The sequence below is a fragment of the Zeus faber genome, assembly GCF_960531495.2.
Source record: "Zeus faber genome assembly, chromosome: 6".
NCBI lineage: Eukaryota > Metazoa > Chordata > Actinopteri > Zeiformes > Zeidae > Zeus > Zeus faber.
In genome coordinates, this window is record NC_137201.1 from 20,147,150 (window position 1) to 20,164,514 (window position 17,365).

At 44.3% G+C, this 17,365-nt stretch overlaps 1 protein-coding gene across 9 annotated transcripts in view; it reads left to right on the top strand.

The window, feature by feature from the left end:
- tjp1b (tight junction protein 1b) overlaps positions 1 to 17,365 on the top strand; it is a gene marked incomplete at its 3' end in the record, with an annotated part of 50,579 nt that overhangs the window by 27,994 nt on the left and 5,220 nt on the right. For all 9 annotated transcript variants that reach the window (XM_080002519.1, XM_080002524.1, XM_080002527.1 and 6 more), the window contains exons 9-21: positions 1,750 to 1,883; positions 3,747 to 3,852; positions 6,186 to 6,336; positions 7,543 to 7,651; positions 7,748 to 7,967; positions 9,760 to 9,944; positions 10,872 to 10,967; positions 11,116 to 11,198; positions 11,339 to 11,549; positions 11,967 to 12,067; positions 12,209 to 12,559; positions 14,613 to 14,831; positions 16,095 to 16,946. In XM_080002519.1, coding sequence (XP_079858645.1) covers positions 1,750 to 1,883; positions 3,747 to 3,852; positions 6,186 to 6,336; positions 7,543 to 7,651; positions 7,748 to 7,967; positions 9,760 to 9,944; positions 10,872 to 10,967; positions 11,116 to 11,198; positions 11,339 to 11,549; positions 11,967 to 12,067; positions 12,209 to 12,559; positions 14,613 to 14,831; positions 16,095 to 16,946 — 2,818 coding nt within the window. The remainder of the gene's footprint in view (positions 1 to 1,749; positions 1,884 to 3,746; positions 3,853 to 6,185; positions 6,337 to 7,542; positions 7,652 to 7,747; positions 7,968 to 9,759; positions 9,945 to 10,871; positions 10,968 to 11,115; positions 11,199 to 11,338; positions 11,550 to 11,966; positions 12,068 to 12,208; positions 12,560 to 14,612; positions 14,832 to 16,094; positions 16,947 to 17,365) is intronic.

The following is a 17,365-nucleotide window of genomic DNA, read 5'->3' on the forward strand; positions in this document are numbered from 1 at the left end:
TCGATTGTGACTGAAATGTTGAACGCTAGAAATCTTAAATTCTTTATAGAGGCACTATAGTCATTTGATGGTATATTCAGACAGAGTGTCGGTTCATTGACACTTTAGACCATTTTATGGCTGCATGTCAAAACACCGCTGGAGCTACTTTCAGTCCTTGCGGAGCATGTAGAGACCACCACCAGAGCTAACATGCGCCTCTCCAAAAATTAACTAAGTGTCGGGCGAGGCAGCACCATTGGTGCTGTGATGGGCCTGCTTGCTTTGGGCCCGTACATATTTCCGTGATGTAATTTCCTCGGGGCATTTCTGCATTTACCAACACAAACATTACCATTAAAAATACAAAGATTGAGAGCTCATGACGGGAAATATCGTGGAACATTGGGGTGGACTTGACAGGATGTGAATTATAGCACCTCAGTTGAGATCGAGGCGGTCTTTTTTTTTTTATTTCTTAATTGTGTATTTTTTTGCACGTGTCGCTCGAAAAACTGGGATGAGTAGCGTGACAAAATTTGGGTAAAACAGTAATATATGTGATTATAGTAAAAGAGGCCGGCCCTGCCAGCAGGCTTCTGGTGGCGTCTGCAGCCAGTGCGGCAGTGCTATGAATAGCTCAGCACCGCCGTAGACAGCGCAGAGGGAATACCGGCGTAGCTGGCGCTGATCCAAGGCGCTGCCTTAAGTGGCAGTTACGACTAGTTCTGGTTGATCTTGACCATCAAAACCAAGGCATGACGGTCTCTCCTCTCATCGCTTATTTGTTTACTTATCTCATCCCAAGTAAACGACTTTCCGTCGTGGGGTTCAGTGCCTTCTCGCTCTGCTGTTAATGTCTCAGGCCCGGCAGCTGCCATGTTTGTTTGCGTTCACAATGGACAGGCTAGTTTACATACTGATTAGAGAAGCTACGCAGACGACGAGAAACCTATCAACACCGGGGGCGGTCAACTGGATTATTCATTATCTAGCCAGACATTACCCTGGCTAAAGATCACACCTTAACACCACATATATAAAAAGTAGTGTGTGTGTGTGTGTCTTTGTGCTGGTTTGATCATTGTATTTGGCCTCATATTTATAAAGAGTGGTGTCATTTGGGTGTTTCTCCAATGACTACCCTTGTAGCTGAGGAGATTGAAGCTGTACGCACTTGGAAAACCTGCATACTTTTACCATTGTCTAGATTTCAGATCCACACAGAGAAACTTTTTTTTTTTTTTCCTTCTCAGAACGCGATGATTCTGAAAAAACACGATCATTTTTATTCGTCATAAAGGCCAGTAGTGCTGGGTCACCGTGTGTCAAAAAGCCAGATCACATCGTTTTCAACCAGCCTTTTGAAGTCGCACCTTTCCTGGTGCCTCTCCAGAGGCACGTGGCGAAATTCACCCGGGGGACACAATTCTCTCTAGTCACCTTAGATAAGCTGCTCTAAAAATAGACTACAAAAGCGACAAGAGGCAGTGACCTTCAAGACAACAGCACGCCCCTAGACCCAAGCTGTCGTATTCTTCACCTGTTCCCCCTTTTTTTTTTTTTTTTTTTTTTTCTTGTGCACGGTCACACCGTAGTCCGACGAGGTCTGACAAGTTTGTGCAGTCAAGGTCACATATCGAGCCACATATGGCGCTGTCCCTGAATAGCGCCGGCAGTGTTGTGGATCACAGATGATCATGTGTTTCCGCATATTAAACAGCTATAAAAATATATATTTTTATTTTTTTATTTTTTTCCCCCCGGCAGTCACAGAAGTCGGGATGATGAGAGGATCTCGAAGACGGCCTCGACGCCGGCAAAGCTCACAGAGGAGCTTCCCTTACCGAAGCCCATGGAGTCTTCTGTGAGCAGGGAAGACAAACAGCTTCCACCGCTCCCAGGTCAGAGCCAACGCTCATTGCCAGTTCAACCAGTTCAACCCGCACAGACCAGTTTCAGTTGTGTGACACACTATTATGGTTAGACTCGCTTTTCAGATGTTGCCTTAGCTGGCAATTACCAGCCGACAAAAATACTCAAATGATTATACAGACTGGAACTAAAATGGTTTATTTATTTTTATAAATACATATATATATTGTGTGTGTGGTGAGACTGACCCCTTCAATTTATTATCTATATTTTTATCTTTTGCCCGACAAAATGCTCCCACGCATTAACTTTCATCCAATCCGATAAGGGAAAAAAAACATAGTTAAACTCAATAAACTTTTATTTATCTCCAATCCAAAACCTATCCAAAAGAAAAGACTTGATGTGAAATTGTAAGGCCACGAAAAGGCACAACTACACAAATAAAAATGTAATTCCGGAGTCCCACTGAGTGCGAGTATGTTTGCCCAGAGCTAAGTGAAAATAAAACTGTGTGAGTTGATGGATTCTGACGTTCCTCTGCGGCCTGCGGCATCCTGCTGCAGCTCCATCTGACCTCTCCGCTCGGGACACCGTGTGCCTGTGAACGGTCGGCTTTTCATCCCACTTGCTTGGTTTTATTTGGGAGCTTGAATGTTGGCGTCGACGTGTGTTCTGTGTTTCGTGAAATGTATATGAGGCAATGAGGCCCGTGGCAGCCCTTCAGTCTTTCCTGTATGCAAGTGGTACATGCTTATTATTTTTAGGGCTGTCGAGAAGAGTCTTAGGTCGGTTGGTCTCAGGAAAATAAAAATATTCAGGAGCTGCGCCCCGTCAAAATTAACCTTATAACCTACAGTATATGGCTGGAGCCATGCATGAAACGCTAGAGGGATTTTAATTTGAAAAAATTTTAATAAAAAATGTTTAGTCTCCTTGCTGGTTGTTCCGACACATTCAGGCGAATAATCACAGCTTTTGCTAAGCGGCTTTTGCCGCCAATTAACAGGCGGCTCGCTTCGTGCATGAATGCTGTGCAGCACTTATAAATTGAATTGATATGTTAAATGCTGATTATAAGTTATTGTGTTGGTGTTACTGATAAATTAACAAAATGTTCAGTCACCTTGCTGGTTGTTCCGACACATTCAGAATAGGGATTTTCCTCACGACTAATTACCCTGACATTTAAATGGAAGTCTAAACCTAGAAAAGTCTAAAAGTCAGAGAAATATTGCGTATATTATAAGAGCCATTTGACGGACCGAGCGGAGGCCAGCCGGTGCGCCCGAGCCCCTGGGGGCCTGAGACAGGGAAGGCGCAGCGAGAAAGCCATGTCCAGGCAGAAGGGCGCTGTACAGCCGGAGGCCATCCAGAGACAGGGAAGGCGTAGCGAGTAACAGAGTCCGCAGCCCCGGGAAATACGCCCAACAAAGGGGATGCTGACATTATGTCAATATGTAATTTAAATGTATACATTAATAAAATACTAATAGGGCGTAATAAGTTTCACCGATGTAATCTTTAACCGGTGTAATTAACAGGCTGCTCGCTTTGTGAATTGTAAATTCTTGTAAATATTTATTATTAATATTTAGTAAATACTTAATATTTTAAAGGCTGGTTATTAGGTTTTGTATTTATCTGTAATGTAGCACAGTGTTAACAATGTTAGATATAGCATTCTTTCTCAGCGCTGGAATTCAAACCGTTTTCTGATGCCACAAAAACACACACATATATATATATAAATAATTAAAATTATATCATAAAGGTGTGACGATTACTCGACTAATGGCTTGAACTGAAGACTAATAGTCGACTGGGAAAATCTTTAGGTGGGGACAGCCCTTCTAATTTGGGTATTCTTTGCTGAAACTTGTCTTGTTCAGAGCCCAAACCGGTGTACGCTCAGCCTGGACAACCAGATGTGGATCTGCCCGTCAGTCCCTCTGACGCACCCGTGCCGAGTGTCGCCCACGATGACAGCATTCTGCGGTGAGCTCCCTTTTCTTCCGTCTCTGACTGTTCTTTCACCAGCGTCCTATTTATCTGGCATGATGCATTTAAACGTTATATAGGATTGCACAGTATAGTTTAGTTTTGAAATCCTCTGATCCTGCTCCTCCTCCTATCCTGGTCAACTTGCAGGAGTTGACGCCAGGATATTTAGAAGCAAAGGAATTATTTTTTTACTTCCCATCAGTTAAATGTTGCTTGCCTGAAAAAATTAATGTAAATTGAACTCTATTTCTTTGCCCACACACCATCATTATTGCACCGTTAGAACTCCATCTCCTCTTAAGTCTTTTTGAGAGATTGTGATTAATGTTTGATGTCCCCCTCAAGCCTAGGGCTGTGATGGTTTTGAGTCACGGATCGCATCATTTTTGGGATGAGCAAAAAAAACAAAACAAGGGAAGAAAAATATAACTTTGCTTTCCATTTATTCTGTTTAACACTTAAAGCAAGGAACTTTTGACCATGGCCTTAAATGAAAACAACATTGTTTAAATAAAACCTTAAAATATAGAAAATATTCACTACTCAGTTGTTAAATTAAAGTGCAATATGAGGCACGCATGATACCTTCTTCCTTTCAACATTCAAGATTCAAGAGGTTTATTCGTCACATACATATACATACTTTCATACATATATGCAGTGAAATGTAATAACATGTTAGTGAATGAGAAAATATGATTAGATCCGCCCCAGTAACTGAATTTATCTACAGTATCATATTCAATTTCTTACGTTTTTAACAAACTGAATTTCATGAAAATCAGGTCAGAATCAAGCGAGTCAGTCGATTTTGTAGAGAAGTCTGCGTCTCTCAATACATACATTGTCTGTTCGTATGTTGTTTACTCGCAGATCTTGACCGCTCCAACATGGCGGACGAGCAGACGCAAAGCGGCGACGTTTGCTTCGCGATACGTCGTAAAGTAGCAGCAACGCAGCGCGGTGTACCGTAAACCAATCATTGCGCTTCAGTGTAAAACACAGCGTCTGTCTTGTCTCTTATTTTAACTTCAACTCTGCGTCGAGATTTATGGAACAAGGATTTTAAACAGTAACAGCGGCAGTAGAACTGTGTTTCAATATGATGGTTAAATTCTGGAATTGATCTGCGGTTCACGCTCATGTTCATGTGAGCCAACCGTGAGAGGCGAACCGTACGGATCACGGATGAACTACTTTCCGTTACACCACTAGTTGAATGACCGCCCCACTCCCCTCCCCTCCCCTCCCCTCCCCTCGCCTCGCGCGCGCAAAGCTCAAGTGACGAGCGGGAGCGGAGCAACTGAAACGTTTCTCCAGAAGTCCTTGAACATAGCATGGAAGGCAGTCAATGATGATAACTTAGCAAGGATTATTGTGTGTATATTTCATATCCTCCTGTAACTTTCACCAGCAAAAAAATCAATATACATTATTTGCGATGATGACTATAACGAGCTCAATACCGCGGTGGCATCACATAACTGCTGTATCGCAGTAATGTAGTTATTGTCACAGCTCTATTCAAGCCTACTTGATTAAAAAAAACACTTAATATATAAAGCCAATAGTTTGTTATATACTGTGTGTGTGTGTGTGTGTGTGTGTGTGTGTGTGTGTGTGTGTGTGTGTGTGTGTGTGTGTGTGTGTGTGTGTGTGTGTGTGTGTGTGTGTGTGTGTGTGTGTGTGTGTGTGTGTGCAAATTTATTTTGACCGATTTCACTTTCATCGATATGTTCATTATGCCTTTTTATGCCTTTAAGTGGTGCCTTTATATCCAGATAACATTCCTGAAAAATTCCCATCCTTGAACTTGCTTAGCTGAAATTCTATAAACCCGTGTCTTAATGTAGCTACAAAGATTCCTCGAAAGTATTGGCAGTACTTCTTCTACAAGCTTTCATTCTGTCATTCTAGTCTTAAATGGCATCAGTAAGCAAATTATTTAAAGAAAAAGAAAAAACGCATGTGTGATGCTTCCATAGTTGCTGTTTAAAGTGTGAAACGCCACAGTGCCAGCTAAATAAAGTATGATATTTATTAATATCTATTTTTTATTTTATTTTTTAACTTTTTTTTTACAAAATATTCTTGACTTACTCGTCTACAATTCTATTTGTTACTGTTTAATACACATATTATTTTGCAGAGTTAGAATTATGCTTTGTTCACTCTACGTAAAACTCAAAAGGCATATTTTGTACATAAGAAGTAATCAAATCCAGTCATATGGTGCTCTGTCTCCAAACAAATACTGTGATGTGATATTTTGGGCTTCTCGCCCAGTCCTCATTGTACGTGTCTGTAATCCAATCCTCTGCCCTCAGGCCGAGCATGAAGCTGGTGAAGTTCAAAAAGGGAGAGAGCGTGGGGCTTCGCTTGGCTGGAGGGAACGATGTGGGCATCTTCGTGGCCGGAGTATTGGAGGACAGTCCAGCTGCTAAGGAGGGCCTGGAGGAGGGCGACCAAATTCTCAGGGTGAGTTGTGTGAGTTAGAAAGACAGATCCTGAACATGGTGCTACTCAATTACACTTAACTAACTGAGGTGTGTGTGTGTGTGTGTGTGTGTGTGTGTGTGTGTGTGTGTGTGTGTGTGTGTGTGTGTGTGTGTGTGTGTGTGTGTGTGTGTGTGTGTGTGTGTGTGTGTGTGTGTGTGTGAGACAACACATAATGAATCTGCTTATCGCTGGGTGGGAATATTCAGGTGTTAAAGCAGCAGATGTTGACATAAAAATGCACGTCAACAAAAGAGATAAGATCAAATATCTGTAGACATATAAACATTTTAACTCTGTATCTGTTTTTTTATGAGGAAGACATCCTCAAGCTTCCTATTGGTTTTATGCGTTGTGTTAAACCCTCAGATTCCTTTCCATCCGGCCCTGTTTCCTAGCACTGACCTCTGGGAAAGAGGCTTGTTGGGACCCTGTCAGTGTGTTCGTCCTATTTTCCTTAGAGCTATATATTTTCCTGTTTGAAAGTCGTCCTTTCTCCAGTATAATACACAATGTCTCACTTCTTCAGAGCTGTAAACCAAGGCTCTGCTAAGCAATGTAAACATTTCCTGGAGTTGGCATTCACACTTTTTGGACACTGAAGCTTGTTAGATATAATTACCTTTTTCTCCTTGGTAGGAACAAGTGTTTTTTATCCAGTATTCCTATTGGGCCAATACCAGCAAAAGATACTGGATTGGATTTTGGAGGATAGAATATATGATCCGACCGTCAAACAAATCTAGTCTGACATATGATGGAAACACTTTTGCAACATCACTGTTGAGACATAACCTTCGTAGGAATTTGCACTTATAAGTGATTTTTCAGTATTTTAACTTACTAAAACAAAGCAGCAGTTTTGTCAGCTTTGTCATAGAGCGATTAAGAAGTGTGAGCTTGGTACTTTTACATGGCCAGCTCAAGTGAAGCAAATCAAATAAAATGTCTCAGTTGAAGTGTACTCAAGATTTCAGGATCGGTATTGGAAAATAAAAGGTGCTGTCAGGCCATCTCTTAAATATATATTTTTTTGGCCTTCCTGGTCTGCCATACATAACTGCAATGATTCAAGAGGTTATTTGTCACATACATATGGTCATAAAGTGAAATGTACCTGGTGATTACGCACAATAAGCTCTAAAAATACTAAAAATAGTAATGCTGTGTTCTCTGGCTAAATTTCAGGTAAACAATGTCGATTTTGCAAACATAATCCGAGAAGAGGCAGTGCTGTTCCTCCTGGACCTTCCCAAAGGAGAAGAGGTCACTATTCTGGCCCAGAAGAAGAAGGATGGTAAGTGCAGGCGGAAACAAAAGGGTTTCATCTCTCTCGGTCTCTTGGTCTGCTATCCCTGCGCAAATCCCACTGTTTCCCTCCCGTCTCGTTCAGTGTACCGGCGAATAGTGGAGTCCGATGTGGGCGACTCCTTCTACATCCGGACTCACTTTGAGTATGAGAAGGAATCTCCGTACGGACTGAGCTTCAACAAGGGAGAGGTGTTCCGTGTGGTGGACACACTCTACAACGGCAAGCTGGGCTCCTGGCTGGCCATTCGCATCGGCAAGAACCACCAGGAGGTGGAGAGGGGCATCATCCCCAATAAGAACAGGTGAGCCGACCGCCTGGTGCATCACGTTTCGCAGTTATGCCGGGATTTTGGGTTTCCCTTCAGTTTTCCAAGATGACAATATAGAGTAGAGAATAGTCAGGAAGCATTAAGCCCGTCTCAAGAGACTGTCGCATAGTTTTTCCATTTGCCCTGCCCCGTTCAAGCAAGCATTAAAATGCTTCTTGGGTGATCTGATCACAGGTGTTCAGCATGCATTTGATCCGATAGCGCGGGGGCCACATTGGGAATAGGTCAGGGATGCACAGGGCCACATTTGTATTATAGTCTAAACGACATGTAACCCTGGACCAGCCACCCAACAAAAGCCGTTTTCGCACCGCAGGAACCTTTTCATAGTTCTAAGAACTCTTGGAGGAACCCTCCCTTTTTTTGTGTGCGCACTGCAGGAACTAGGAACGCCCGTAGTTCTTAGAACGCTGTTTTTGAGGGACTTTTTTAGCTCCTACTCCAGGGCAGGGACTCACCGGCACAAGAGGGACCTTGAGTGACGAAAGTCCCCGATGATTGGTCGAACGCATGAGCCAATGCAGCGCCGGCAACCACCCTATTTAAAACCTGTGTAAAACGTTAACTACAACCAACAACCTAACCCAAAAATTTGACATTTCATTTAGTAAACAAGTCTTCATTTACACACAATTTATTTCCAAAACATTAACCTACATTAAAAGAAAAACGGCGCCCCTCTGCCCGGCCTCACCACGGACTCAGGGGACTACGTGACCGTCCCTCGACCGGGGCAGACTGTTCTCAGTGATCCCCAACCGAATCGCATCGCTCTGGGCGGTGACGGGCCCACGTACACTTGGTGGCAATAAAAAAAGATAAACAATATAGATAAAACCCCAAAAAAAAAAAAATGTTTTTATTGTCAATGTATGTATTGAATAAAAATTTATATTTTTTATTTTCCAATGTCAATTGAATTGAACAAAAAACCCTGTGCTGTGTCCCCATGCGTGTCCTTGACTTATGAAAGCCGGAGCAAAAGTTTAAATTTACGTCTTGTAGATTTAATATGAGTGAAGATTCAGCAAAAGCATTGCGTATTTCGCGCCTCAAATTTGTTCAGTAACAGATTTTGGTGGACTGATGAGCTGAAATAAGTTACAGTTTATAGACTAAATACAACACGGAACTTGTGATGAAACCCTATTGAAACCCGAACCGCGTCACTTCAGCATCATTTAAGCGTTCCTACCGGCGGTGCAAATGCAAACGGGGTGGGGGGGAATACCCTTGAGGGTATTTAGTTCTCAGGGGTCCTCCCAAGTTCCCCTCTGGGAGTTTCAAAAACTGTTTGGTCTGAAAAGACCTCATATCATATGTACAGTATATGCTCATTCACACTCGAATGCTGCTGATGTCTTTCATCTCTAGCTGTTTGGCCTCGCACCAGTGTGTTTTGTTTTGTGTGACAGCAGTTTTTTCAGCAATTTCCAAAGTATGAAATGCAAAGAAAAAAAAAAAATTATGGGGAAAATAATTGCCTAATATTTGTTAAATTAAAATTAGGATTCATAGCAACTGTTTAAACTAGACTTATTTTGAGAAGTATTGTGAAGCCCAACTGGACAACCCCTTTGTAGCGGCAGGCCACAGCTGATAGGCTGATGGGTACATTTGACTTTTTCAGCAAGGCGCAATGTGTCCGGGGGAAGCCAATAAGGACGAAGCTAGAGGGCAGAGCCTACGTGAAATAGAACTGGGTAGAGGTTACCTGGTCTGGTTAGGCCGCTTGCTTAGCAATGTGTCTGTCCTTTCTCGACAGAGCGGAGCAGCTCTCCAGCGTGCAGTACACCCTCCCCAAGACAGCAGGGGGCGACAGAGCGGACTTTTGGAGGTTCCGCGGCCTGCGCAGCTCCAAGAGAAACCTGAGGAAGAGCAGAGAGGACCTCTCCGCCCAGCCAGTGCAGACCAAATTCCCAGCGTATGAGCGGGTGGTGCTAAGAGAAGGTGACAAATGTCCCTGATTATTCTGGGACAATAATAATAATATTAATGAAAAGTTTAAAGACAAATAACCTAGTTATGAGTACTTTAAGTACATTGAGATCCTGTCATTATATTATAATGCGAGTCCATGAGATGGTCTGTCGGTTGGATTACTCTTAAGGTCGCCTTCACATATGCAGTCTTTAGTCTGTTTGAATTTAACCCTGGTGTGTTCACCCCCCTTGGTGCTCGTTTTAAGCAGGTGTGAACACAATGACTGGTCCTTCCACAGGGACAATGTGAGGAAGTACTCTTTGGCAGGCACGTTCTAACTTGTGTCGGCTCTCATTAGCGATCACTCCGTCATACGGATGGATACTCCTGCTCAAAATGTCCTCGATCGGAAGAAAATAACGTGAAGCCCTGCGCAAACAGGGCTCCCACATTCCCCACAATGTAATATTTTAAAGCGACAGGTCCCATATCTCAGAACACAGCCTGAAACTGAATCGGACCAAATAGGACCAAACCAAAAGTATAAATTTCACTCAGATCCAGACAAATGGGCGAGAAAGTCCTAGAACTCCATACCAAACTGCAATGTTGGGTTTTTTTATCATCCGGATTTACCCTTGTCTTCGCTGTTAGATGGTCATTGACAGTCATCGAGTGATTCATTTTTTCTCCTTGGCCACTCATGATGGTGGCATGATGGTGGAGATATTTTTCTATCTGAGGGTTCTTTTTTGTGAATGTTAATCTATATCAACAGTTTACTGACCACAGGAAGTTTATGGACCTTGCCATCAATAATGGAAACAGCATATAGAGGAGCAATTGCATAAAGCAAATGCATTGAAAAGCTGTTTTTTTCCAGCTACATAATATCACATATGGTTACAGATTACCACTTTACACAGTTTTTTTTGTTTCGGTTTTTTGGTGCAGCTGGATTCCTGAGGCCTGTCGTGATATTTGGGCCCATCGCTGACGTGGCCCGAGAGAAACTGGCCAGGGAAGAGCCAGATCTTTTTGAGCTTGCAAGTATGTTAGTGTAATATATACATGTATATGTATGTGTGTATTTGTTTATGTGTGAGTATTAAAAAAGGCACTTCAATTGTCCGAATGTGTTCCGTGTTCAAATGCTTTTTATTTTAACGTCATGAATCCTGTTTGTCATGTTTACCAGAGAGTGAACCTAGAGATGCAGGAACAGACCAGCGTAGTTCAGGAATCATTCGTCTTCACACCATCAAGCAGATCATCGACAGAGTGAGTGTGCCTGTTCTCATCACGTACGGTGAATCGTCAGCCACATTATCTGCATGTTTGTAACTTAGACGGAAACTAGTTTTTTGTTTTCAAAACCACTCTGGTCTTACCCCCCCAATCCATCTTGCTCTTTGATAAAGGACAAACACGCTGTGCTGGACATCACCCCTAACGCCGTTGACAGGCTGAACTATGCCCAGTGGTACCCCATCGTCGTCTTCCTCAACCCGGACAACAAGCAGGGTGTGAAGAACATGAGGACCAGGCTCTGCCCCGAGTCCAGGAAGAGCGCCAGGAAGCTGTATGAGCGAGCCATCAAGCTGAGGAAGAACAACCATCACCTGTTCACCAGTGAGAACATTTTACCTCACTTAGTCCTCCAAAAAATGTTGTACAACAGCTGATTTTGTTATAAATAGTACTCATCTTAAAATAAATTATGCCCCACAGAGATCACCAGAGAGATACTAACTGCAGTAGATCATCTATATGAATACTGTATAGACACATAGTTATAAGCAGAGTGGATGTGAACAATAAAAATATATTTAATTGTGGAAAAAGATGTAACGGTTGTACCCCATTGGGCCACAAGTGTGTTGCCTTTTTTCAAAACTTGCTGATGTTTCATTGATGGCGAGGGGGAGAATTCATTGGGAACTGGCATGGTGACAGTGTAATGCACATTTGTAACCAGTTAAGGCAGAATTCTTCATGATGCAGATGTTATCAACACAGTAACTGATTTTGATTATCTGCTCTTCTTAGCCACCATCAACATGAACAACATGAACGACGGCTGGTACGGCGCGCTGAAGGAGACCATCCAGCAGCAGCAGAATCAGCTGGTCTGGGTGTCGGAGGGCAAGGTGCCAGAATACACACCAGTAGAATATTCGTTCATAAGACGATGACAATAATAAAACAATTATATGAGTAGTAAACACTTAATAACACCAGAGTGTTTGACATAAACCCTGATGCTGGGATCGCCCTTCCTCTTCCTTCAGGCGGACGGAGCTCCAGAGGACGACTTGGACATCCACGATGACCGCCTGTCCTATCTGTCGGCTCCGGGCAGTGAGTACTCCATGTACAGCACGGACAGCCGTCACACCTCGGACTATGAGGACACTGACACAGAGGGCGGAGCCTATACTGACCAGGAGCTGGATGAGACGCTGAACGACGAGGTGGGGCTGCCCACCGAACCCGCCATCACCCGCTCCTCAGAGCCCGTGCGGGAAGACCCGCCCGTCATTCAGGACGCCCCTGGTTACCCAGGATACCAGCACCCCGTCCAGCCAGACCCGGCCAATCGCATAGACCCCGCTGGGTTCAAGATGGCTGCCCCGCAGCAGGTAATGTCCAGAGGCAGCAGAGTCTGCGCTGCGTGACTGAAAGGAGAGGACTTTTACTCCATGTTTAAAAAGTTATTTTGTTGCCTTTGTTGTGTCATGGTGCTTTCTAGAGTGTTCCAGTAATCCGTTCTAACCATGTGTTCACAATGCTCTTCTCTGGCTGCGGTTGAAACTTTTAAGGAACAGGGTTCCTGTGTGACCTGGAAAACCGGAAATTTTGTTCTCCAGTTATTGAAAAGTCATGAAATGTGGCAAAATTGCCCGAAATGTCCTGGTAAACATGATTTGTCCTGGAAAAGTTTAAGTAAACATGTAGAAAAATACTTTTACTTTTAAATATTCGTTTTAGAACAAATATTTTTAGAATACTGTGTTTATTTAAGATTTCAACCTGCTTCCCTAGGAACCCTCTGTCAGGTGTTCTGGCTGATTCGATTTCTTCTCAGGTTGAAGTTGGCCAAAGCTATGCTGCAGCTTTATGATTCAGAAATTTGGAAGTGAGCAGGTATAGTATTGCATTGTCCCCCCCCTAACAGGAAGTGCAACAAAACAGACACGGGGGGTCGGGGAGAGTGCCTTTATGCCAGGCCTTGTGCTATGACTTTTAAAGTATCAAAGTATCCAGAAGGATTACAGTTTGTCAAATGATAAAAATACCACCCAGGTGCACTCTTCTTTCTCTTTAGATCATATAAATATTTTGCATTTTACTGAAAATACCGGCCATATCTTTTGTCAATGCTTGCATGTCAGGCCCATGCATATGATATGTAGTATATCACATGTACATATTCGCATAGGTACACGTGAGAGCGCAATCTCATATTTTGAAAACAAAAATAAAGATAATGTAATCTATACACCACTCAGCCACAACATTAAAACCAGCACTAATAACCACTATAAGTCCTCCTCGTGCCACCAAAAACAGCTCTGACCCGTCTAGGCATGGACTCCACAAGACTTCTGAAGGTGTCCTGTGGTATCTGGCACCAAGACGTTAGCAGCAAATCCTTTAAGTCCTGGAAGTTGTGAGGTGGGGCCATCATGGATGGGGCTTGTTGTTCCAGCACATCCCACAGATGCTCGATCGGATCGGACCCTAACCCCGCCCATCCACATGATGTCGAAGAAAACGTGATTCATCAGACCAGGCCACCTTCTTCCATTGCTCCATTGTCCAGTTCTGCCACTCACGTGCCCATTGTAGGCGCTTTCAGAGGTGGACAGGGGTCATCATGGACACTCTGACCGGTCCCATACGCAGCAAGCTATGATGCACTCGGTGTTCTGACACCTTTCTATCATAACCAGCATTAGTTTTTTCAACAGTTTGTGCTACAGTAGTTCTTCTGTGGGATCGGACCAGACGGGCTCCCCAGAACTGACTGTTCACTTGCTGCCTAATATATCCCATCCCTTGACAGGAGCCATTGGAAGGAGATGATCAATGTTATTCACTTCACCTGTCAGTGGTTTTAATGTTGTGGCTGATTGCAGTAGACAGAATATATTTTACGACAAAAAAAAGGTTCTCATTTGATGTGCGCGCTGCTCCAAGGCGGATTGTCTTGGATCAATCAGGACTTAGTTTCCCAATCTGACCAAATTCCCTGAGATCCCGCTACTTTTTTTCGATTTGTTGACAAAATAACTAATAAAATAGGCTACATAAAATGCAGATTATTATTATTATTATTACTCTCACTCACTCATTCTCAAGCACAAAATAACTTATATATAATAATATTTTAACCTTTTTAGTTTTTGTATTTTCAGAACGTCAGGCAGGTTTTGCATTTGTCGGATTCAAAATTTGCCAGCTAACGTGACCTTTGCTGTAAACACCCAGTTTCTCTTGAGAAGAGGTCTAATCAGCAGAAATAAGTGAGAAGATTTGAGTGGACAGAGTGTATAATATGTATACATGGACAGGTCATGGAAAATGTCCTGGAAAATGATTTCTTGAAGGGTGGGACCCCTGAAATGGAGTGGAGCTGTAGTCTGCTCCTGGCAGCTTGTGTTATAAATGTCTCTTAACGATGCTTCACAGCAAGACGAAGCTGCTTTGGCCCTGACCTCGCCCCCCAAGGCGGTAGCAGCGCCCCCTGCTGCTGAGCAGCCAGTGCAGCTAGAGAGTTTGCATCTCGAGGAGCATCCCGCTGCAGCTCCTCAGGCTGACTTACTTAACAGCCCCAGCCCCGCCCCTGAGCTAAATCAGCCCCCACCACACGAATCCCACCTGTCTGGGCCGCCTGGTCCCGAACCAAAGGTACCCGCTGCTGCCTCACCAACCACTCGGACCGGGCCTGGGCCCTGAGCCTGCCGTTTATAACATGCCTGTCTTCTCGCACACGCTTTCCACACGCTCTCTGCATGACCCGCCCACGCTGCGTGCCTCACTGGGACACCTGGGGGGCTGGGGTGTGTGGGTGACCAGGATGAAGACATCCACTACCAGCCCTAACTGCTGCCTCTTACCTCCTCTGCATGGCTCCTAATGTTTGATTTCTGTTTTGGGTTCCTTTCAGCTTCAACTTTCTCCTGTAGATGAAGTCCTGTTTGCGGTGGCATCGTACTTGTAGATCAGTGATTCTCAACCTTTTTCATATCTCCAGTCAAGCAAAGATCAAAGCAGTTATTGTATATTCTCTAATGGTGCTAGTGTCTTGTAAATGAAATAATTGTGAAATTTATCTATTAATCATTTTTGTGGGGACCCCCTAGAACCTCTTGAAGGACCCCTGGGGGTCCCCGGGCCCCATGTTGAGAACCACTTTTGTAGATGAACCGTCTGCTGTAGTGCCAGTAGTTTGTAGTTGCAGTTATTGCAGTATTTGCAAACTGAATGTTGGTTGCATGATGAGAACTAACCTGCAGACAGTATTCTCTTCACATTGTATCTCCGTCATGCAATTCTCCTTATGGGGAAAGAAAAAACTAAAAAGAATATGTGCATAATTGCTGCATTATGTGTTCTCTTGTGGTATTGTCCTGTTCAGGTTTCAACAGATCAGGCTTCTTCCATAGGAAGTAAATATATTTGCTGTCTACAGGCTACACATCATATGTTTGAAACAAGGCCTTTCAGAAATGTAGTTGCCTGTTCATAAATCCTAACGTCGAACAATGCTCCTGATTTGGTCATAAGCAAATTTCTTCCTCTCATTCTTGAAAGGCGTCGTGTTCAAACAGGCATTCAGATTGTTTTGTTTTTTTTTATTAACGAGCAGGATTCTACTCTTGTTTTTGCACCTTGACTTGATGTGTTTATAATGCAATGGTTCTGAGATTTGGGCAGGGATTCTTTCTGTCTAATATGAAGATCAGGACAATCTCTAAATCAGGGGTCTCAAACTAGCCAGGGGCTACTTGCTAGATTATCCAGGTTGTCTGTCTTTTGTTGTTATAGTCTATTTAATTCAGTTTTATATTCTGAAGACACAAGTAAAATTGTGGTTTGAGACCCCTGCTCTCAATGGTGTTTTTCCAAGTAGTTTACGGATTGCATGTGTTTCCTGTCCTCCACCACCAGATGTACCAGAAGGATCTGTACAGCGTGGAGGAGGCTGTGCGGGTGAACCACGGCCTGAAGCCGTCTCTGAGTTACAGCCACCAGCCGCCGTACCAGGACAAACAGCCATACCGCCAGTACGACCACCCGCCTTACGGATACGATGGCGGCGGCGACTACCCAGAACCAAAGCCTCATAACTTTGACTCGCACATGCACTATGACAACCGTGTGCCTCACTACAACGACCAGTGGCCCCCCTACGACCAGCAGACCTCGCCCCCGCCCGCGGCCTATCCGCCGGGAAACCAGCAGCCCATGGGCTACAACCTACGGCCCCTATACGAGGATGGGCCGGGGAAGGACTACAGCCCCCTGCAGCCACGCTACGATGAGGCCCCCCCGGTCGGCTACGACAGCAGACCGCGCCACAATAAACCGGGGCCTGTGCGCTACGACGAGCCGCCGCCGGCAGGCTTTGACACTCGCTCTCCGTACGAAGCCGAATCCCACGGCTTCCCCATCAACTCGCCCCGATCACCAGACCCTCCAAAGCCGTACTACGGGGATCCATCTCCGAGGCCCTCCTACAACCCCGGGCCCCCCAACCGGGTGTACAAGACAGGGATCCACGAGCCCACTATGAACTCGGAACCCGGCGTCCCTCTGCTCAAACCAGAGGCTTTGCCGTCTCCAGGCGAGCCGGGCGTCGCCGGAGGCTCCAAGCCGCTGCCCCCACCACCCCGGGAAGATCTGGAGGAGGACCCGGCCATGAAGCCCCAGTCAGTGCTGAACAGAGTCAAGATGTTCGAGAACAAGCGATCCGTGTCCGTGGACCGGGCCAAGGAGGTGGGGGATGCACCGGTTCAGAGGGTACGTTCTGTCACCACCGCAGAAAAACATGCTTATGTGAGGCAAACGTTACATAACCAGTACAAATGTGCTTTGACCTCAAGAGTTTGTACATTTTTGTATAATGACATCAGGGGTATCAAACTCATTTTCAGTCGCAGGCTGGATTGATCAAAATGTAGCTTCATGAGGTCTGGTATACTTTCTGTTAAACCTGGATCTGTGCGCATCAGAAATACATCCCACTCAGATGCTCTTTCAGGCAAATTAAGTTGCAATTAGTCATAAACATATTGAAAAAAAAAAATCTGCTCTCAAGTCGCCGTTTTAGAGGCGCAATGGACAATTTTTTTTGCTTTTACTTGTCATTATGAAGTTTATGTTGATTCACGGTGTAATGGCTGTAGAATAATGACACCATCTGCGTTCAGATCGCTTGG